Raw genomic sequence first — 17982 nt, 5'->3', positions numbered from 1 at the left:
CACACGTCTCTTTCGGACAGACTTCGAGGAGGGGCGTGCGTCACCCGAGACTGGATGTCTATTGGCCACACGTAAGTAAACGTACGTATGACGTTATTTTGAAATTTCAGCGGTGAAGCGTTTGTTATTGTGAGTCACTGGGCGCTGCGTTGCAGCATTATCAGCACGGCTCGAAATTCAAAATTAGTTACATACACTGGCTGAGAAATGTCTTTTTCAAGAGCTCCATTGAAAAGGTTCAACGAGCACGTAGGTAAGTATCGCCAATAACCTACTAGCTAGTAGCATATCCACCTAGGTTAAGTTCTTCGACGGTAAGTAGCTTACGTTAGCCTTCATACGTTACAAAGACAACAAGTGTTACACTTTGTCGATCTGGTATCTTGTTAGCTTCACTTAAGTTAATGTAAACAAGTAAAAACAAAGCAATCCAACGTGGGCTAGATATTTAATCTCACAAAGAAGTATCATCAGTGTTTGCTTGACGCTAACTTGGCTAACGTGCTTTTGGATGAAGGTTGTGCCCCTCCACCGGGGTCCTATGAGATTAAACCTGGGGATCCGAAGGGAGCTGCGTCCTTCGACAAATCTGATCGATTTAGACCTCCCAAGGCAGGTGGGTAAATCTGATAAGCACAATACAACAAGGAAAGAAAACTTAAGAAATAACGTTATTTCAAACGTAATGTTTTGTGCCACTTGTTTTCATGCCTGTGTCTCCAGCCGCTGGGGCTGCTATGCCTCCACCATCGCCTTCCAGAAATGTCCTGGCGTCACCTGTCCGTAGGACTATGTCGGTCGATGGTCTTGTAAGTTTTCTGTCAATTCAACATTTAATAAAGCCACTCTATGGCTCTACAATGAAAAGATCTGGTAGTTGTACAACTGCTGCTGTCAAGAAACTATCCCCTCATTATGTCTTTTCATAACTTAGGTTGAAGGGTCAAGTGTAAAGAAAGAGAGGAATGGCATGACCATGGAAAGAAAACAGCAGAAACTCTTGGAGAAAGAGGTACACTTCACAAAAACAATGTTGTGCAAATTGATGTGTCTTTTTCTGTGGCAGTTGGTTCCTGTTGCTCTGAAAAATTGCTGAACCAAAGAGCATTTACATGTGATTTTTCATTATTTGGGAGTCAAACACTGAGCTTCACATCCTTACAGATAAGGTCCCTGGTTCAGCAGCGGGGGGAGCAGGACCGTCAGTTGCTGGCCTTGGAAGAGGAGCTGAAGAAGGTGGAGGCCAAGCTGCTGGCCACAGTCAGGGAGAAGACAGGCCTTGCTGCCAGTGTGACCACACTTGAAAGACAGCGGACTGAGCTCAAGAAAGTTAATGAGTTCCTCAAAAACAAGGTGTGTTTGGTTTTGATGGTAAATTGTATTTAGAAATCCTGCCTTGATTATACCTGTCTCAGCTACTAAAAACAAATTTTTTAATATTTTTAGCAGTGCTGCATGAAAAGTGTGTCTGAGCAGATGTTTTTTTTTTTTTTAGGTTTCTGCTGACACTACAAAAAAGAGAATCAATTCTCTAACAATGGAGCTGATGGAAGCCAGGAACACTTTGGATGTTAAAAACAAGGTATGACTTGTGTACACATACTACCTTCATAACTCTGTAAAATCCCTAATTTACTGCATTAGTTTTTTATTGATGTACTGTGTGTTTGTGTTTTTATACATGTGTCCAGGAGTTAAGTGTCCTGCAGATTAACACTGAAGGCCACCTGAAGGCCCTAGAAACTGACCTCCAGGCTGCCAGGGCTACTGTTACAGCTCTAAAGGACAGGAACAAGGACTTGGGTAAGATTTATGAACATATAGGGAGACAAATGCATTTGCTAGCATGTGTAGATGAACTAATCAGTGTTTTTTACCTATTATAGAGGACCTACATCAAGTGACGAAAATCCAGAACGAAGAGCTGGAGAATGAGAATGCTAAGTTACATGGTGAGATTTGTGTATGACATGCTTTTCCCGTTACATTCCTTTGTTCACGTTGACCCAAACTGTAAGGAAAACACATGTTACACATGCACGTTTTCAACATCTAGGGCCTAGTTATCAGATTTCTCATCGAGTCTGCTGCACATAAAGATGTCTGTATGTCCCTAGTACTGCACTTGATGTACAAATAACATAAATGTTACACGTAACTTAATCCCTGCTTGTATTTTTGGGTTCGCTTGTTCACCACTACCCACTATTCTGTGTTTTCCAGCCATGATACGGGAGCTGAGGGAGGAAATCAGAGTCTTGCAGGGATACCTGGACACAGCCAATGATCAAATCCAGGTCACAAAACAGGCCTATAAGTGAACATCTGTCTTTCACCTTTTAGTCTTACTTTGTGAAAGACATGCTTGATCTATTTGTGTGTTTATAGGATCTACGCTTGAAACTCCAAGAAAAGACACAGGAGAACACTGTCGCAGGTTCTCAGTTGGAGAAAGTAAAGTAAGCAAAAGACTAATGGTTCCTCCAAGCAACTTAGATCTCAACTGCACACAATGACGCTCATTTGTCACTTCTCCACAGGCACCTAAAACCCCAACTAGAGCAGCACATGACTGAGCTAGAAACCACTCAAGATATGTTGAGGCATAAAAAGGAGGAGGCACAGAAATGCCAGCAAGAACTGCAGGCGTCAAAGGATGCTTTACGGAATGTGGAGAAGAGGTTGGAGGACCAAGAGCTGGAGCTAAAGTCTGCGCAAAAGTCAGTGAGTGACATGGAGGAACAAATGAAGTTGGCCAACCAAGAAGTTCACGATTCTCAAGCGACAGTTCGGCAGCAAGAGGCAGAGCTCACTAGACTAAGGGAGGTGCTCAGACGGACAGAGAAGGAGCTAGATGAGAGAGTTGCTCATCTTGAACAGCGGTGTCTTTTCTCTGAGGAAGAGAGAAGTATGTTTACCAAGATTTTGTTATTGTTAATTTAAATAGCAAAGATGAATTGACAGTTGTGTGATGTGTGTATTGTATGTATTTTGTTGTTTGGTTTTAGGCAAGACTCAGGAGGAGGGGCTGAGGAGAGTGCAGGAGTTAAAGACAGAGCTCAATGCGCTAACGGAGGTTAAAAGAGACGAGAAAAAGAGACACATTCAGCTCCAGCAAGAAAATGCTGCTCTTACTGAGGAACTGACAAAAGAAAAGGTCACACAACGTTTTCTCCTACATTCCACATTCTTTTTTAGATTAGATTATATTAACTTAATTTTTCCTATTTGCTACAGGCGCTTGTAGACTCCCTGTCTGTGCTGGTGGAGCAGGAGAGGGAGGAGTCTGAGGAGCGGTTTAGACAGTTAAAGGAGGAGACGGAGGAGGTGCTGGGAGAGCTCGCTCTCTTGGAGGAGCAGGAGCAGAGGAGGCAGGAGGTGACGGAAAAGAGCCAGGAGACTGTCCAGAGGCTGCAGGAGGAAAACAGTGAGCTGGAGAGAAGACTGAATGATACCAGGGCACTGATGCTGAGGTGAGCATCCAAAGGCCAAATACGCTGAGAGGAAGTGTTAACAGAAAAGAAACAATAAAGGTGAAACTTGCGCATCCAAACATTTTCAGCTAAAGAGTCACGAATTTGAAAGTCATACTTCCATTAAAAACGTCCTGCTGACTACACTAAAACACCACCACTTTTTTTGGATTTGTTGTTACTGCCTGTGTTACTATTTAGAGTCAGAGGCAGCTGGGAACATGTCCCAGCATACAGTGAGTTCAAAGTCAAGAAAAATAATTGACAGGTTGCCATTCCATCACAATTTTGACACAGACAGTTTGGGTCACTGTCTATTTCTGTTCATGAGCAATTTCAAGTTTTCAAGTCACTTCACTACCTCGTTTTTGGAATATGAGTGGAACCAGGGCACCTGGAAGTGAACGTGTTTTTTGCTTTTATTAGACAGTTTGGTAGAGACTGGTTGATTGAAAATAATGGTGAGAAGAAACAGTGGGATTTAACACTCAACACAATTTTTTGTGGATTATCTGATTAATTGTTTAGTTAAGTGGTTCCAAATCTTTTTTGTGTGATATTTGCCCACATTATTATATATATACAATTGAATATTGCATTTGGTCATATTGGGATTTTTGATAATATTAAGAGTAATTGTTTAGTTATTAATTATAATGGCATGTTAATACATTTCAATTCAAGTTTGCTGCAGGTATCAACCGTTTAACCAATATTTTTTTTTTGTTTTTTGTTTTTTACTTTTAGCTTACAATTGTAACTGTTCATCTGTTACTTTTAGACAACTATGGCAGCTGTTCAGATAACCATTTCAACTATTTATTACTTATAGACTTATATTACCCAACATTCACTTCCAGTTGCTAAATGTGGTTACAACAGACTCAAGTTGACAGGCAGCTGACTGGTTATTGTAAACTTACAAAAAATGTCACAAAGTTCATCCTATTTGGCTCCATATTTTCCTTATATTTTATATTTATATTATATCTTATATCAACTTTTATTAGTTGAGCTTCCCCTATACCTCCTTGCAGCTGCAGTTTGTACAAATTAATTTTGTCCCATACAACTATTAGAAATGAACTAAATAAAATAATGTAAAATAGCATTATGATGCTTGTATCATTTCAATGGCACCATGAACTATGTTTTGGTGCGATAAAGTCAAGATTTTAACCTATCAAAAATGTGTCCTGTTAATTTTTAGTAAGAGCAATGATATGGCAGCTTTGGAAGAGGAGCATTTAGCAGCCAAGAGAGAACTCCAAGAAGCACAAACAAATTCACTGAGCAAGATGGGAGAGATTGTCACAGAGCTGGAAAGGTGAGCACTCAAGTGTCAGTATTTTTGGAACATCATTGTGATTCATGTTGGCATTTAGCTTAAGATTCTGTCAACGTGTAAGATTCACAGACTGTCTTACTTCTCAGTGCCAAAGAGGCTCTAAAGGGAGCAGAGGAAAGACAGAGAGAACTGGAAGAGGAGGTGGAGAGAGTGACCCAGCAGATGAAGGAGGAGATGGACAAAGTGATTAAGCAGAAAGAAGAGGAAATCCAGAGAGTGAAAGAGGGGTTAGAGGAACATGAGGAGAGACAGCTCGCTGAAGCAAAAGCCAGGGAGGAGAATGCAAGGTATCCTTAAAATTCAACCTGTGTTGAAATAACTGTCACTTTTCCTCCGTTTTTATGTTTCTTTTTTCTTTGACCTGATAGACTTTTGCTGGAGGTGCAGACTCACCTTGCACAGAAAGATGAGAAGATTAAGACCATGGAGATGAATCACGCTGGTCTGATCAGTCAGTTACAGCAGGAGCTACAGATGCAGACAAAGGAGAAAGAAGACGCTCTGGGGAAAATGGAGGAACAGAGAAGTCAGAGTGTTGCTCAGCTCCAAAATGAGAAGGAAAAGATACAGAAATTACTAAAGGAGGTCAGCCTGGAAAAAGAGGAAATGATGGAACAGCTTCAACAAGAAAGAGAGCAGAGAGATAAAATTCAAACAGCCCGTCAAGAGGAAAGGGGAGCATGGGAGATTGAAAGGAAAGACCACCAGCAGGTCAGATCAGAAGTGCTCAGACTAAAGGCCGATCTTGAGAGAGTAGACGAGGAAAAGAAGAATCTTCTGTCTCAAGTAGAAGTCAAAGACCAGTCCAAGCTCGCTCTTGAAGATCAGCTAAACGTGGCAGAGCAGGAGAGAAACCAGCTTCAGTCTCGCCTAGATGATGTTGAACATGAAGAGTGTGTGACCATCCAGACCCAGTTAGACCTCACTGAGGCCATGCAGGGCGAGCTGGAAGAGCAACGACAAGACAGACGGGCCCTGCAGGAGCAGGTAGACGTACTGACTCAGGAGAAGGTTACACTGCAGTGGGAGATGGAGGAGCAGCGACAGGAGCTCCAAAGACAAATAACAGAAGCACAAGAGAAGAGGTGAGTAGGATTTTTTGTGAGATTTCGAGATTTTTTTATTTTTATTAATTTGTTTTTTACAATTTGCAAATTAACTCATCAATCGTTTTTTCTAAGCTCTCCAAGTTCAGAGACAGAACACTGGAGGAAACGATATGAGGAGCTGTTTACTAAAGTCAGGCCCTTCCAGGTCAGTCATTTCCACATCAATTAAGTAAAATGTAAAATCTCAGGATAGCCCAGAACATCTGTGATTAAAGCTGCACTAATCATTATTTTTATATGAACAATGGAAAAAATGTGAAAGGTGTCACTCTTAGTGATGAAACCACAGATAATTATCACCCGTCTCTGCTGTTCCACCTAGCGCTAAGTAGCATTTTGGTGTCTTTCAACTCATGGTTTTGGTTTTACAGGACATATTGTGTCAACCAAACCAACATATGTCAGTGTTTTGATTCTGTTTCAACACTCCAGTCCCAGCACAGCTGTTTTAAGCAAAAACAGTCTGGTCCAAACAGCATACAGATCAATTTTGGTGTAGTGCTGGATTTTGCCCTCAGCAGTTGGAGAGTTGAATTTGTGGCCAGAACTACAACTCCATACGAATGCTGTTGCTCCATCTGTTTAATGTGGGCAATGGTTTGCCATATAAAGATGATAATGGTATATATCAGTGTTATTTTTGCGCTGCCCCCAAGTGGCCAAAACAATCATTTCATGTCAATTTAAGTTAAACGAATCGATGAGTTAAAACCCTCTCAATGTTCGTGTTGGTGTGTGTGTGTGTGTGTGTGTGTGTGTGTGTGCCCACAGGAACAGCTCAATGCGTTTGCAGCAGAGCGAAATGCACTCCTCAATGAGAACGGGGCAAACCAGGAGGAGTTAAACAAGTTGGCTGACGCTTACGCTCGCCTGCTGGGCCACCAGAACCAGAAGCAGAAGATCAAACATGTCATGAGGCTGAAAGATGAGAACATCTCCCTGAAACAGGTCAAACATGAGAATAACACTGTCTACTTTCCAAAGCGCACACACAAATATTGTCATAGGTTACTTTTGGGGACATTACACTCATTAATTTCCTGGAGAATTACCATAACCACTACTTGCTTAACCGTAACCCTTATCTTAACCACTGACCCAGAAATCAGCTCTGTCCCAATTGGGGGCACAGCTTTTGTCCCCAGGTGGACAAGCCATCCCCAATTAACTGGTCTTTAGTGTGTCATCAAAAGTAGCCTATGACGGAAACACACACACACACTCTTTCTCTCAAGCTCAAGTGCTTGTACTTCATCCCTTTTTTTCCGTGGCTGTGTGTGTGTACATGCATGTGTGTAGGAGGTGTCTAAGCTTCGCTCCCAGGTGAGCCGGCAGAAGAGTGATCTGGAGCAGCTGAAGTCAAAGCTCCCTGGTACTACCCGCCGAAGGTTTGATCCAAGCAAAGCTTTCCAACACGACAAGGAAAACAGGCAAATTGAAGCAAGTGAACCTTTTAAAGAAGGTAAGCAGCACATTGACCCCTCACTACAACACCATTTGGAGTTATGAAAAGCTGTGAAAAGACATATATCTTACATTTTTGTTTGTGTGGAAGCCTAATTTCTTTGTTTGTTTTCGTCAGGGAATCATTATGCATAATGGAGGTCGTCTACCAAACAAGAACTGACAACTAATTGGCTGACAAATTTAGTTTCTAGGGTTTGGTCTTTTGAATACTTAGCAACCTCTAACATGTGTTAATCATTGTTCCCACATGCCGATGCTTTACAATCCTTTGTGTTGCATAAAGAGCCTGAAGATTTTTCTGTTCTGATTTTTAAAAAAGAAGTGTGTGTGTGTGTGTGTGTGTGTGTGTGTGTGTGTGTGTGTGTGTGTGTGTGTGTGTGTGTGTACAAGAGTAATGTGTGAAAATAACGAGGACATGGGTGGAAAACTTAAGTGCTCACAATCCAGAGCACATAGTTGCATTAAAAATGTAAGATGTGTTTTACTGTTAACTGCATTTTCGAATTTTAGCTTTGTAACTTTTATAGAAATCGTAGTGCAGCAGAAGCAATTACTATTTCATGTGGAATAGCTCTTTAGAAACCTTTCTTCTTTGTAAATAAAGACAGATTTTAATACTCTTCTTAAACAAAAGTGTTACTGAGATTTATTAACTTCCCCAATGTAAAAATTATGTTTACAAAGCCTTTGCTGCTTCGGTCTTCTTGGCCATGTCCGTCCTCATCCAGTAGAGTGCACTCTAGGACTGCAGCCACAGGTTGGAGCACAGCAAAAGGCTATTGCAACCCATGTTTCATCCACACTATATACCAGCTACAAAGAACACAAATTCACATCTTTGCAGAGAGGAGCCTTGGGTTATGGGTCATGAAGCTTTATTTCCTTCAGTTGATAAGACATAGCCAGCAAGTATCGGGCCAGAAATTGACTTCGGGACCTTTTTACAAGCTATGAGTGGTGCTAGTTGTGGAGTGGCGGGTCACTCGCAGTACCCCTCCAGGTGGTAAATGCTGCATGGCTTATGGCAGCACTGCTCCACGATACCTCTCTTCACCTTGGGCTCATCATGGCCAGACAGAGCCATCCACAGCCGCTGCTCCTGTCTGGCCCTTTTAGACAGGAACCCTTTGAAGTGGAGAAAGTATCCATAGCTGTGTGTTAATTCCTGCTGCTGCTACTGCGCAAACCCACAGTTCCTCAAACTACCATTTAGTCTGTTCACACTTTAATGCAGCCTTAATGACTACGTAATCTGATCTCCCCAATCCATTTAGTCTTGTTAGTATCTACTTCAAGAGGAGATATGACGGAGCTCCAACAGAGGCATATCGTAGCTTACACCTCTAAAGTTAACTTCAAAACATCAAATGAATGTTTGAGGCGGAAGATCCAAATAATGCATTTTGGGAATAACTTAATGAGGAATTTGGGGATTTCACAAGATTTGTGTTTATTGAATTAGTCACAGCATAGCTGTTGAAAGCAACAATAAGAAACCAAGAGCCACGCCACAGTAGTGAATTCAAAAGAGGCCGGGGAGAGGCTTCGCACACTAATGATGGTTCGGACAAATACATAGGTTTAGTTCAGCAAAGTTTCCAGCATGCTGCCCATACACATTTTTCCTCCAGCCAGCATCCGAATTGGCATTCTCATTAGACTAGGCCTGAACTTAGAACATGGTGGGCAGAGACTTGCAGAGATACAAAGCCAGCCTGGGGTCTCGGGGCAATGTCATGCTGTTCCTTTCTGAACTCCCACCATCAAGGGTACAATTAGAACTTACTCGACACGAGTCACACCAAAAATCACAACAGTTCCCAGAGTTAATGCAGCCATACCGAGAAGATGTTCCAGATCCCGCTTGTGGGGTCGGTTTGGACTGTAGAAAAAGCCCCGTTCTCCACATACGAAGTAGAGGGCATCCACCAAGCGGGACCCGCACAGGTGCTGGGCAGGGGCCGAGGACACCCCGTGGGAGTAGAGCACCAGCAGTAGCATCACGGACGCTGCCAATGGTACCCTGGCCATAGGAGGGAGACCTCTTGGGCAGAGAACAAAAAGAAAAAGTTCAAACACAAAATAGTACACATCTGATCAAATTTTTATATTGTTAGGTTTCAAAGACAAAGAGTTAGACTGAATTGATCTTTCAATACGTAATACCTCGGAGCCCAGTGGTTGAAAGCTAAAGGATGAAGTGATGTTCAAATTTCATCAGCCCATTCTTGATGACAACCAAGCATTACAAGTCCACTTTGTTTTAAAATTTCTAGCTATACATGGTCTGCGGTGTTCCTGTGAAATTCCACCAGATGGCTTCAGGCTTTGAGAGTATAATGGCACAGACACAACATAGAAGGCATACAGCAATACACCAACTCAAAATAAGGGCTTTGAAGTGAGCAAAAAACTGAATAATTCATTCTTTCATTGGAAATAAAAGGCCAGGATGAAAAGCCGCGGTGAAACAAGGTCTGCAGGAAAGTCATTGGATGATATCTGGCTCAAAGGCTCTAAATCTTACAAATTTGCATGAGCTTAAGCAGGCAAAAATCATAGATTAAGTAAACCTAGGTGGCCATCAATCGATCCCAAAACTGTATGTTATCTCCTCAAAGTTCATAACTGCAAACAGCGTTTAAGAGATCACTCATCCAAGGTTATGTTTAATATTTTTTTCCACAGAACCCATATTGAAGTAAATTGAAAATTGATTTTACTTTTTGCTTTACTTTTATCCCCAGGTGAGTCTTATTTTATCTTAGCACCATCTGTTACAAACTAGAAAGACTGCCTATGTCTCAAAATCAGCACTGTGGACACTGTCGGTCAATCCTCAAGGTCAGTCCTCACCATTCTGTCCAGTTTAGCAGCTATAGTACTCGAGTGGGAATGATCTGTCCAAGATTACAGAATTGCTATTAGTGTTATTAGTGAAATCTCATTTGTGATGGATATTCTCCTGGGTTTGAAGTTCAGCTCCTGTTTCAAGGTGAAAAACATATTTAGCAGTCATTTAGATGCTATATTGACCTTTTGTGGACATCTTATAGTGTGCTGCAGATTATTGGATTGAAAATGAATCATTTTAACAGTGTCTTTAACAATGCACCTGTGCCAGGCATTACAGCATTGGCAGAGCGCTCTATCTGCTCTATCTGCTCTATCCCGCCACTCCTCTATCCCTCTTGGCTGAATGCCAGGCTCCTTGGCGCAGTAGATTGGTTGAATTATAGATCCCTGCTTGTGCTACTCTTTACTTTCATCCTGGTTATTATACACATAAATTTTAAAAGTTGAAATCTTGAGGGAATGGAGAGAAACTTGCTTACCTGTGTTAGAGGCCTCGGTGCAGCAGAGCAGCTTGTAGTTACGGATGAAAAGGGCCTAGGCCTATAGGACTATGCAGGTACAGAGAACATCTCCACTTGGCTACCTTTCCCCTTTATAACTCTCCACCTCCACCTGGCCTTTGTCAGCCTCAGCGGAAAACGCTAAGGTCCTCTCATTAACACCCTGACCTGTAAGCATGTTGATCTGCTCTTGAGTGGCACTAAGTCATTTAACTGAGTGTGGACCAAAGGCAAAGTTGGGATAAACTTGAGAAGGCAGTCTCCCAGAATGATACCCATTTCAACCCCTGCTGTGTGGTGGCCTGACTGGCACCGGTAACAGGCTGACAGACAAAATACCATATGCCACGTTCTGATCGCATAGTGTAGATTAGAGGGCTTTGAGGCTTATTAGTGACCACTAGTGGTGTGTCTAAGATGGAGCTGTGTGCATAAGTAATGACTGATGAGAAATAATCAGTCTGTCTATCCCTTTATCTTGCAGCAGCTGTTCTTTTGTAATCTCACCCTGCGTATCTGAGGATGGGAGAGAGGTGACACTATAATTTTATATCAAATGATGACTCAGCTGTCAGGCTCTGAGGATGCAGCACAGCTCTGTATTATCACCTCATTGTCTCTGTGGTTTAATTTAACCTTTCCTGGAACCGGGGATTCTGGGTTACATTTTTCCAATTTGAATTGTTGCACTAAAATTGAATTTTCTAACAATCTAAACATACACAACCACAACTTGCAACTTTGGTTGAAAGATTTCCAAAATTAAATGAAAAAACACAAATTATCTCATGATTGCATTGCCGTGATATGCTCCATGGCAACTTTTGAAACCAAAAAATCTTCAGATTGACAGAGCTTTCAGTTTTAATAGGCCTGTTATCAACTTCTGAAGCTCTTGATGCATGTAGATGTGTATTTGCATCCTGCTATATCTTTCCTCTTGTTTTACTGCAAGTGTTTTGTGGGTGTATATAGCACTTAAATAAGAGCATGCTTTATCCAGGCTTCATAGGTAGCTCAATCTGCCTTGGGTTGCTTGTTGTATCTTTTCTATATATTATTCATGAGAAACTGTCACCCAACAACAAAAATGCTTTACTAATAAAAAATGCTACTACTACTAAAAATGCTCTTTGAAAGAAATGCCAGCAAGGGTATACATGCTTTTCTGAGAGAAGTGTTAAAAGATCTAATTTCTGGTGTGTTTGGTTCAGTGGCATGTAGGTAGATACCGTTTGTAAAATGCAATAAACTTGCATTCTGACCCCTTGCTGAGATTAATATGTAATCCAATCTAAACAGTACAGATATAAAAATGCAATATAGCAGACCTGAAATATCAAACGGCACCCAGCGAAACAGCTTAAATGTTACATCCAAGTAAAGAAAGCTCACATCAGTGTTTGTATATATGATAATGTCACTTGTCTGAACAAATCTGATTTTATTCGGTTTTGATCCCGAACGACAGAAGGAGCCAAGCCTCCTCATGGAAATGATAAAAACATGAATGCTGCCATAAATGCTAACTTATTGACTGATGTGCTGTTGAGAAGAGGTATGGCAGAGATGAAAACCCTTCACATATCTGAAATATTGTGGTATAAATGCCTTTTTACAGTGTATATACATTTACATTCTGATGGATGGATGAGGATTCAGCTTTGGTTCTGCCGCTGCTTCAGTGAGTGGTCTCACAGTATACACTATATGGGGTCATTTGAGACAGAAACAAGTCAGTGATCCAGAGCAAAAATTCTTCATGTGGAAATTTTACCCAGAACTGTCAGAGACTAATTAACTCAAAGTTCAACTTGTTCATTTATTTTCCACAAGGGGAGAAAAAGCTAGTCCTAATGAGTAGACAGTAAAAAATATTTTTAGTATTTATGATGTACAACATGATACTGACTATTTGAATATTTGATCATGCTGACATGATCCAATATTATCAAACAAAGAACACAACATTAGGGTCCATGTGTGTTGAAGTGGTTTTGGGGCACTGCAAAAATGTATCTTAAGCAGATGCTCATTTCTCTCAAAGGACACAGTCTAGCTAAATGACAGTAGAGTGAGAGCAGGTCTTTCAAAACCCAGCTAATGAAAGGACCGTCTTTGGAGGAATGATAAAAGAGAAAGGTGGGAAGAAAGCTATCCAGCACCTTGGCACTGCGATTTGAGAAGGTGTTAAATGTAGAACCAGGAAAGGTCCAACTTTGCCATGCTTTGAAACTGGCTCCTCAAGGGAACAGAGCAAAGCGGCAGGAGCTGTGAACAACAGGCACATCCTTCTCACCCCGGTTGCATGGCTGCTTCAAACACGCACATCAAATAGCAGAGGACTAGCAGACGCCCTAGACATGCAGAGACAGACAGAAGTTGGGTGGAAAGTCGGCTGGGTCCCTAAGGTGGGAGTTACGTAACTCGTCTTCTCTTCTTCTGCGTTTGAGGAGATAAAAGGGAGTGAAGAGTTCAGCCTAGTGAGATGTTGTTAATCTGCTCTGATAGTGAGCCCGTTTACTCCCATAATTATCCCCGACTTTCTGAGGATGGAAACTGAAGAGACTTAGAACATTTTCTAAAAAAAAAAAATGGTTGACTGAGACGGCAGACAACAGAAACAACTTGGATCATTATGTATTTATGTGAGAGTTTGGACTGTAAAACGGCAAAAGTAATGAGATAGATTTCCACAAGTCAACTCTGAGAACTGGATACTAATGCAAAGATTCATCAGTGCGTAGACGGAGCAAATCTTGGACTATTGAGTGATTGCCATTAAAAATAAAAATTCACTCCAGGCTGAGAAGAAAAAGCATCAAAAAAGTGTCAAAAAAAGTTGAGTGCTCCTATTTTTTTAATTTGAATTTTTTGCAAGGGCAAACAGTTTAGATTCTGGCGGGTCAATTGGCCCTGTCATATGCAAACATTGTCTCATGCTTGTGTGTGCATACACACAAAAGACAGACTGGACATGTCCGCTTCTTCCAGACACTGCCCTCCGTGTGTGTGTCACGGCCTGCTGGCTCAGATCCATGACAGAGAGCTACAGAGTTTCATAAAATGCTGTGCTGTATGTGTGTGTGTGTGTGTGTGTGTGTGTGTGTGTGTGTGAGTGTGAGTGTGATTGAGAGGGAGAGGGCTGCCCTGGTGTCTGCACTCTCCTGTCCTGCTAGTGACAGTCGCTAATGCAGTACTAACCTCTGTCATGACCTACTTTGCTATTCCACTTCTGTCTGGACCCTTACAGAACACACACACACACACACAGAGACACACATTAATAACGAATAAAAGGAAAGAAATCTCCTTATGATTCCAAAGACTTTTTGTTTTAAACTAGATCCATCGCTCACACACACACACACACACACACAAAGAGACATTTGAGCAGATTGGAATTAGAGGTTGACAGGATGGGTTGGGCAACAGCTTGGTAAGAGCATAGTTTGACAGCTGAGAAAATGACTACATGTTATAAATGTGACAAGTCCCCAAGAGAGAGGTGAAGCAGGGGAGAATGATGGCCAGTTTGATTTTCAGGCCAGAAAATAGATTTCTATTTAAACCCTCATGTGACTGGCCTCTTCAAGTTGAGCGAGACGAGTGGGACAAGAGAATTTCATTTAGAATTGGCATTTTTCTAGTTTGCGTGACGCCTCCTTTGGTTTGATGGATTGATATGAGAAAGCCTCACTTCCTCTCTGAAGGGGATTTTTTTTTTTTTTTCACGCCACATCTGAAAGGAGCAGGATGTTGTGTCACTCCGTACTGTGACCCTCCCAACTGGGTATTATAACCCTTCAGTGCACCATACTGATAAGTAGTAGCAGCTTGAAATGTGCTTGATCTCTTACACTTCTCACTGAAAGAGGGTGTTGATTCACTTTAGCTTGGGACTGATGTGATACAGTCGTTGTCTTGTTGACATTGACAGCATTGGAAATCAGTTTTATGGTGGCATCCATCTTTAGTATGAGTCTACAGCCATGCCGATGGACAAAGTATGGACAAAGGGAGATTCTGACTTGATGATGGCGCTAGAAGAAAAGTAAAGGGTTCATAGAAGGAATCCCAATTCATCTTGTGTGGAGCATGAATGTCTGTACCAAATTTCATGGCAATTCATTGAATAGTTATTGAGATATTTCAGTCTGGACAAAAGTGGTGGACAGCCACCAAAATTACCCCATGAAGCATCCACCATGTTACTAGCATGTATAGCAGTATCTTTCAAAATAAGAGTATCATATGTTACAATATTGGTCTTTATCTTACTGTATGTCAGTGTGTCCGTATATTGATAATGAGAAAGAGATTTCATTTTTATCAAGAATCAACTTGTAGTTCCGGTGTAGGATAGATGGAGTTAAATCTTGAGGATTATAGCAAAGCTGTGCACAGCCACCTGCTATAACGTGTGCGTGTGTGTGAGTGTGTGTGCGTGTGTGTGCGTGCGTGTGCGCGTGTGTGCGTGTGTGTGTGTGAGCGCACACGTGCGTGCGTGCGTGCGTGTGTGCGTGCGTGCGTGCGTGCACATGTTTGCACAAATCAATATGGCTGGTATCACCCCCCTGAGTCTGTCTCCCCCTGCTCTTAGAGATAAAGTAGAGAAAGCAGACCCACAGCCAGACATATGAGTGGGATTAACAACAGGCGCTGATTTGGGAGAAGAAAAGAGGCCAAAGCTAAAGATAGGGGGATTTCAACACTTTTCATTATTTTGTTGAGAATGTGTACAGGAGGTACTGTCAGGGTAAAGGTCAGAATCAATCAATCCAATGTTCTCTGCCAACCTGCCTCAAATTGCATATTGACTCAGTGTAACGCTCTCCAAACTGGTGGATTAGATGCATGTTGACAACTTTAATGCTACAGTGGAGCTTTTCTACGAGAAGTATCTATATGCGGTTATTGGGTATCTGGGGGAGTTTGACTTGATGTCACTAAGCTGAGGTTGTTCGTTTCACTCCCTCCTGCGCTATCTCTTCCTTTAAAACTTTCTCTCATATATTGTGTGGGAATAAATGCAAGAGAGAGAGAGAGAGAGAGAGAGATGCTGGTGGTTGTGGAGCAGAATGCCAAACATGTCCATGTTTGTGTGTAGGCGCATGCATACCTGACACCGGAGAGATGTCTCGATCTGTAACTGTCTGCTATCTGCAGGAGCTGTCAGTGCGATAGCGCTGCGTAGTTGCAGAGGAGGGCTGTACGTTGCCCTGTTGGCTTCCACTGGGTTCGCATATAGCATGTTGAACAGCAGGTAGTACAGCTTTGATATGTTGATGAGGACCTTTTATGTTTCGTGTGCGTGTCTGTGAGAGAATGTGTGTGTGTCTGCGCATGTTTAACTTGTTGGCTCGAGAGCAGGAGGGAGATGCTTCAGATGTGTTGTCCTTTCATTCCAGAGTCCTCCTTTGAGGTAAGAGGATCCCATGGAAACATAACATTTCATTGTGACTTGCTGCAGATAAAGATTGAATTATCTGTGTTATCCTTAAATCCCCATTCAATTTTTTTTTTAACAGGGATGAAAGATTTTGTCTGTGGCGCCTGGGGAGCTGTGTACCCCGCTGTTTGGTAATATCTGAAATTAATTCCTCCACCCGTCCCAGTTGTGCCTAAACAATTCAAGGGCAGTGTTAGATCCTCAAATTGAGAATTTACTGAAAGGCCTTTGTACCACAGTCAGTGATAGTGTTTTTGTTAGGCATAATTCCATTTATCATTACTGTGTCCTAGCACAAACTTGTTTGTATTGCCCAAACAACAAACTATATGTGACGCTCAATCACAAGGGTTGTTACCCATTAATGGAAGTAGATTCCCCCCCCCCAATGTTAGAGAAAAAGAAAGGAAACGATAATTCTTTGAAGTAAGAGCAAAGGACTTCCCTGTGAGTCACCACAAAGAAGGATTTCAAGGAACAGAAGGCAGGGTGGGAATGGACTCTGAGGTTCTTTTTTTTTTTTTTTTTTGGAAACTGCACAAGAATACTTAATTCTTCCAGCTAGGCCTTGCTCCATAATTCAACAGTATGTGGACCTCAGCTTCTCATCCACACAATATTCCCACTACATATATATATATATATATACACACACACACACACACACAAACGCACACGCTTGCACACAGTCACCCAGTACACTTTGCGATGGCCTTTGCCCTGGCTCAGTATATGGCTGGCTCGGGACGTGAATCGTCCTGAATGCAAAATCTGCATCTTGGTCTTTATTTAAACTGCAAATATAACAAAATGGAGACATGACTAATAGGCTTTGACAGCTATGCCTTTGGATGAGGTTAAAAGGGCGTCCTTTTCAGCCCTGCGTCATATTTGATGGTGATTAAGCCAATAGGTCATTGCTGGCTTGTAGAAATGAAAGTTTTCAACAAAATGGTCTCCATCAACTTCTGAGAAAAATATCTGGCTGTTTAGCTGTTAAATGCTCCACTATGTGCACAAGCTAGTTGGCAATGTTGTGGTACTGAGCAGGTAGGTTTATCAAAGCTTTTTCTAGTAAAAAAAAAAAAAAAAAAATGATGCCTGCAGCAGCTGAAAACTGTTGCTAATGAGAACAGCCAGTTAAAACAGTAGAGTTGAAGGTAGTTAGACAATTACAAGTTGCTAATAAACTCCTTAGAGCTGAAGGGAACTGCAATGTCAGGGTTGATTCTTTGTGATTTTGTCTCTACGACTGACATGTTTCACTTTACACATAGTGATTTGATCTTTTGTTAATATAAAAATATTGATTAGAGCAGCTTTAATGTTTTTGTTAAATTATGCTTGTTTCATCTACATGTTGGTGTTTGCCACGCTGGCACATTCACCGTGTTTGGACTAAGAGTTTCATCCCTGTGGGTGATGACTGACTTTTTTGGCAGACAACACTCATAAACGTGTGTTCAAACCTGAGACTATTACACTGGGCATTACACACATAGAGCAAGCAGAAAATCATATACAAAGGAGGATTCTGTGTGTTTCAACAGGGGTCCACACATTCTGCTGCAGCATGTGTAAACAAGAAGAAACAAGCAAGGAATCCCAAAAGTAAGAGGCACAGAACTCACTCAGGGGCCAGGATAAATATTAGTTCAGAAGCCTTCACACTTACAGCTGGCTAAAGGGACGAGAAGGGATTGAAATATGACTCGGAACGTGTGTAAAGTTAAATATTCCAGCTTTAAGCATTAAACCAGGCAAAAAGGAGCTTTAA

At 41.7% G+C, this 17982-nt stretch overlaps 2 protein-coding genes across 2 annotated transcripts; one reads left to right on the top strand and one right to left on the bottom strand.

Annotated features, from left to right (window-relative positions):
• Window positions 1-111: 111 nt before the first annotated feature.
• On the top strand, window positions 112-8030 carry hmmr (hyaluronan-mediated motility receptor (RHAMM)). Its single transcript, XM_023419298.2, has 20 exons — window positions 112-253; window positions 518-616; window positions 724-809; window positions 935-1012; window positions 1165-1353; window positions 1496-1582; window positions 1692-1803; window positions 1887-1952; window positions 2224-2297; window positions 2389-2459; window positions 2541-2908; window positions 3009-3157; window positions 3238-3473; window positions 4684-4800; window positions 4908-5108; window positions 5190-5906; window positions 6003-6075; window positions 6702-6878; window positions 7230-7392; window positions 7513-8030. The coding sequence occupies exons 1-20, from the start codon at window positions 208-210 to the stop codon at window positions 7527-7529; spliced, it is 3126 nt and encodes a 1041-aa protein (XP_023275066.1). The 5' UTR covers window positions 112-207; the 3' UTR covers window positions 7530-8030.
• A 260-nt stretch (window positions 8031-8290) lies between these two features.
• LOC111664630 (insulin-like) lies at window positions 8291-9437 on the bottom strand. The gene is made up of 2 exons (XM_023419296.2): window positions 9239-9437; window positions 8291-8522 (listed from the first exon to the last, which is right to left on the bottom strand). Exons 1-2 carry the CDS (start codon window positions 9426-9428, stop codon window positions 8377-8379), a joined length of 336 nt encoding a protein of 111 aa, XP_023275064.1. The 5' UTR covers window positions 9429-9437; the 3' UTR covers window positions 8291-8376.
• Window positions 9438-17982: the final 8545 nt, after the last annotated feature.

This window comes from Seriola lalandi, unplaced genomic scaffold (assembly GCF_002814215.2).
Source record: "Seriola lalandi dorsalis isolate HSWRI2012SDOR001 ecotype SW California unplaced genomic scaffold, Sedor1 jcf7180002054598, whole genome shotgun sequence".
In the NCBI taxonomy this organism is placed as follows: Eukaryota; Metazoa; Chordata; class Actinopteri; order Carangiformes; family Carangidae; genus Seriola; species Seriola lalandi.
The sequence above is the reverse complement of the archived record's forward strand: the minus strand, read 5'-3'. Positions and strand labels throughout refer to the sequence as shown.